The sequence below is a fragment of the Sinocyclocheilus rhinocerous genome, unplaced genomic scaffold (assembly GCF_001515625.1).
Source record: "Sinocyclocheilus rhinocerous isolate Xijiao unplaced genomic scaffold, SAMN03320098_v1.1 scaffold861, whole genome shotgun sequence".
Taxonomy (NCBI): Eukaryota; Metazoa; Chordata; class Actinopteri; order Cypriniformes; family Cyprinidae; genus Sinocyclocheilus; species Sinocyclocheilus rhinocerous.
The window spans coordinates 383,974-389,301 of NW_015640043.1; the positions used below are offsets into that span (position 1 = coordinate 383,974).

The 5,328-nt window shown below is 37.2% G+C and overlaps 1 protein-coding gene across 1 annotated transcript in view; it reads right to left on the reverse strand.

The window, feature by feature from the left end:
- LOC107752302 (calcium-dependent secretion activator 2-like) overlaps window positions 1-5,328 on the reverse strand; it is a 170,120-nt gene that overhangs the window by 127,881 nt on the left and 36,911 nt on the right. The window contains exon 2 of the mRNA XM_016568240.1: window positions 3,903-4,016. Coding sequence (XP_016423726.1) covers window positions 3,903-4,016 — 114 coding nt within the window. The remainder of the gene's footprint in view (window positions 1-3,902; window positions 4,017-5,328) is intronic.

A 5,328-nucleotide genomic window follows, 5' to 3' on the forward strand; every position in this document is an offset into this window, starting at 1 on the left:
TTACAGATTAAGGGGTGGTAATATTATAATGAGATCCCTTTGCCACGTCACCAAGGGAGTGAAATCAGACGCGCTCATTTTCTCAGACGCTTGCAGAAAAAGGCTTACCTAAACAAAGTGATTGGGTTAATCTTTTTCACGTTTCCTTGGTTGGTAGATGCACCAGGGACCTGATTATAGCATTTAAAACCTGGAAAAGTCAGATTTTCATGATATGTCACCTTTAAGAGGTAGGTTGCTTGGTAACCTGGCCTGTCCTCATAAAAAGCTGTAGTCTGTGTGTGTGTGTGATGTATGAGATCTTCAGAGTTGACCTCAGTCCTGCTTGGCAATAGACAGGGGTTACGCTAATTGATTGTGAATGAGTGCTGTATTCTGCTGCTTCAGTAAAGTTCGCAAAAGCGTTTCAGAGAGCTGAATTAAAGAATAACCAAATGCTTTAATTTGAGCCCAGTCCACTCACACTGAAGTATTGACTATTAAAATATTAAACACAGAAGAAAACGGGCATAATATTATAGTAGCTCGGTACTTAAATAAATGGCAAAATTATGCATTTGCTTATTCAGTTATTAAATGTTGATAAAATATTGACGATCTGATAAACTGAAAATGTTCATTTGCTATCGTTTACGCGTGTACCAAATAGCTAATGCCCAAATGCAAATAAAGCGAGATGTCTGATATCAATAACATATAGAGTCATCAGAATCTTAAATGATCAAATTCACAAAAACAACCAACTTACACATAATTTACTATATCATTATATAATGATTAAAAACTGACATTTGATTTGACAACACTATCATTTATTATCAAATCTTTAAGGTTACAGGAAATTTATCTGGAATAATTAAAAAATTATAAAATGGATATTTGTGGTCCTGGATGCTGATTGGTCAATGCAAAGTTCCTTATGTGCAAAAATAGACAATGCAACCTTTTTAATATAATATCAGCTAGTTACTATGACACCAAACATCTGTTAAACTTAGCTGCTATTAACCTTAACCATAAGTTTACATGTTAGGAATTATATTGTCTAGCAGTAATAATGTTTTACCAAAAAATAACATCTTAAATTCTTATATTTAATATTTATGATACAATAAAAATTGACATTTAAACATTTGTAACATTTAGAATTTATTACAACATTATATTTTAATATTTATTTAGGAATTATACCTTCTTATTTAGGAACTATTTCTTCAAGCGGTAATAACATTATAAATAAAATGTGTTTTTTTTAAATATATTAAATTCTTATATTTGATATTTATAATACAATACAAATTACATTTAAAATAATAACATTTAATAATTAAAATTCATTACAATATTATATTTTCATATTTAAAATATGTTAATAATTAATATCTCTTTCACAGTCATGGCTGACAATATAGCTTGGTCTCTTGAACCTATTAACATGACCTGTTATTAAATATTATGAAAGCAGTTTTAAAAAAAAACACAACAGAGAAAAATTACTGGCAAGATGATGTATACACAATGGAAAATTGGACATGTAAGTTAAACCCCTTTCCCTCCCAGTCACCTTTAAAATATGCCTCATTCCCATTTCCAACGCTACAGGAGGAAGGCATTTATGTCCAGTCAATGAGAACAGCACTTACAAACATTTCCAAAACTTCAAGAGAAAGAGACTGGAAAAAGCAAAACTCAGTTTGACCCGCGAGACGTGGAAAAAGATGTTTAGATGGTCTATATTTATTTATATGCCTTGACTTCATACTGCAGACGATAAAGCACTCTTAAAATTTATTCTGCATGACTGTATTTCAGAAGGATACAACTATTTCTTTCTAGGTGTGAAATATGAAAGTGAAAGTGACGTGACATGTGGCCAAGTACGGTGACCCATACTTGGAATTAGTGCTCTGCATTTAACCCATCCAAAGTGCACACACACAGCAGTGAACACACACCTGGAGCAGTGGGTAGCCATTTTTGCTGCGGCGCCCGGGGAGCAGTTGGGGGTTCGGTGCCTTGCTCAAGGGCACCTCAGTCGTGGTATTGAAGGGGGGAGAGGGCGCTGTACATTTACTCCCCCCACCCACAATCCCTGCCGGTACGAGACTCGAACCCAGAACCTTTGGGTTACGAGTCCGACTCTCTAACCATTAGGCTACGACTTCCCACAAATTAATCTTTAATTTATGTAGCCACCTACATTCTGCATGTCAAAATTGTAAGAAAATTAATCAATACGGAACAAGAACATGAATCAAACGACACATATGGTGTAAAGGGTGGCTTTGGGGTTCTGTATCATAAAAAGCACAAATAATTTAGATTGAATCCTTTTTTTCTATTGTTTCTGTTTCTGCAAGAGCACTACTTGAAAGTGTACAACAGTTTTCAGGAAGTTATATGTAATGAGTTCCTCATACAATAGACTTTAACAGTCAGGTTCTGGGGAAAAACATTCTCAATAGGCAATTAATTTTTTCATTAACTTATTAACTTTTAAAAAGACAGACCTACTGTGTTAATCAATGGTATATGCTTTTGTTGAAGAGATTTGTAGTGAAGTGAAATGAAGAAATAGTTGACTACTAGGCCTGTCGCAACAATCAATATATCGCGCAATATATGTACATGACCTCAATCATTTTTGGTGACGCAATATATCGCCCATTATATTTACTTAAAAACCCTATCAAGACATTTATTGCTACTCTTTATCTTCTAAACAATGATTGACAACACTGTAGAACCACAATCAAAACTCCTATAGTGTCAACGAGTCCCTGGTGGCACACTTTGGCGTATGCTACAAAAATCCCCCATAGAACCCAAAGAGATGCTTTGATATGTGCACGATGGCCAGTGAATGACAATATGGAACTTTGATCAGCCAACCCAGAGTCCTCCACATGTGCATGTGCGACTATCAGACCCAACTTCAAAGAGCTGCTTCCCATCCAGTGCAATTAATAGAGCGGAGAGCCAACTGATATGATATGATGATCCTATTAGGACTTGATAGGCATGTCCTGTTCTAAAAGAAAAAGAAATTAAGAGAGAGAGAGAAAGTGATGAAAGTAAGAAAGAGGGTGACTGACAATGTAAGATGTGAAAAGGTAAAAACACTGATTCGAAAGGGTTGTTTGATGACCATCTGTTTTGCCAGTTCATTATTCTCTGGAAATGTTGCATGCCTCATCGTACCATTAAATGAACATGAAAGACATGAATAAACATAAAAAAGTGAGTATGTGAAAGGGAAAAAACAGTGTGGAGGTAGGTAAAGCAATTGAAGAAAGCCCACTTCCACACAAAGAATTCAGCCAATCAATTTTCAATAATTTATCAGCTGACCAAAGCACAAAGCTCCAGGTGTTTCTTCTTGGATCTGGGATTTTTGTTCGTCGGTTCAACAGCTAAGAGAAGAGAGACACTAAAGAATTTTACTCTTTTAAAACTTTCCTTCAGGCACCATTTATAATCTCACCATTAAAAACTCTGGAATTGACAGATTTTACATTGTGCATGATGTTATTATTTATTTTTTTCTTTGTTAATATTCAATAGTTGGCGAAAAGTACCTGGAGGAGCTACTACTTCCAAAAAGTTCCTAAAGTGAGCATTTGACAGAAATGGCAACACGGTGAATTAAATTGAAGTAAAAGGACGTAAATAGTATTTTTTTGTAAAACACTCAAATAATCTTTGTTTTAATTCCAACTTCGACAATGTTTTTTACAGTGTATATAAAACAATTTTTGAATGGCTGTGAAGTTCATACCTCATCAAAACTGACTATTTTAAATGACAGTAAGGTCACTTCAGCTGTAGACATTTTGGCTACATCCTAATGGCCAAACACTTTGAAAGTCTATTGGATATAGAAATGAAAATCAGAGTCTTGCCTCATAGTAACTGCGAACGGCGTTGCAGAAAGCCTCATCCGCGACGATCTGCGTCTCTCCTTTCAGGAAGGCCTGGAAACGCTCCTTTACCACCTGCAACTGCTGCTTGTTCAGCTGAGAATAGAAAAGAGAAAAAAAACAAGAGTTAACTGAAGATCTATCAGTGGCATCTCATTTTCTTTATCATAAATAAATAAATAACCATAGGAGTAGAGCCCAACTGATATATCATTTAGCCGATATTATCAGCCGATATGAGCCTGTCGCCGATATATCGGTATCTGCGAATATGCCGCCAATATGAAATTTTTTTTTTACAGAACATATAACGCAGATTAAATGCTTCTGAATGGTGTAATTACTTAATTTGTCCAGCAGACAAATATATATCATTGTTTGCTACTGGTGACCCAGGTCATGTAGTGTAGAGATGCGCGGATGAGCTCAAACTTCACCCGAGTCCGCTGCTTCAAATTATCCGCCACCCACCCGCACCTATATTTGATCGTCACATTACAATGATTCCATTTCTTAGTTTTGCATGATGATATGATGAATGGATGGCTCATTTTTAACAGCAGATTCAGTGACGTTAGAGCTGATCTGCGCCTCACTGCACACGTTTGTGGTGCGTTACGGCTCCACGGCCACCAGAGCTGATCGCGGCCGCTCGTCACTGCTTGTGTTTATACCAGCCAGCCGTGGCATGTTTCTGAAGCGGCTCTCCGCACTGCTTAGCTAAAAATAGTCTTTTGTGAGTTGTGATCACGGCACGTGTCTGCGACGCATTAAAGTGTTAGTTCACCCAAAAATGAAAATTAGGCTGTGTTTTACTCACCCCCGAGGCATCCTAGGTGTATATGACTTTCTTCTTTCAGACAAATCCAGTCGGAGTTATATAAAAAATTGTCCTGGCTATTCCAAGCTCTATCATTGCAGTCAGCGGGTGTTGCAGTGCTTCAGTCCCAAAGAAGTGAAATAAAAAGCGCCCATCCATAAAAAAAAAAAGTGTCTCACATGGCTCCGGGGGGTGAACAAAGGCCTCCTGTAGCGAATCGATGCGTTTTTGTAAGAAAAATATCTATATTCAAAACATAATAATCACTTTAATCTAGCTTGCGCTCACTGTTGTAAACGGAAGCAGTTCAGGGCGGATGACGTATGAGGTCAGCGCTGCGCATGCGCCACTCAGAAATGACGCATGCGGAAGCGCAGGGGAGAGATCAAAACAAAACAACGGTCACGAATTAGAAGTACAAAACGAGGATTTGTAAAGAAGAATGTCAGAGGATTTCGATATAAGCCAAGAGGAGACTGGTTTTCCTTTCCTTTAAAGTAAGGAAACTTTGCTTCCTTTGCTCCTATAAACAAACTCGCGAGACTAGCATATCTCAGAGGCGCGCGCGCTGCGCATACGTGCTGCGTC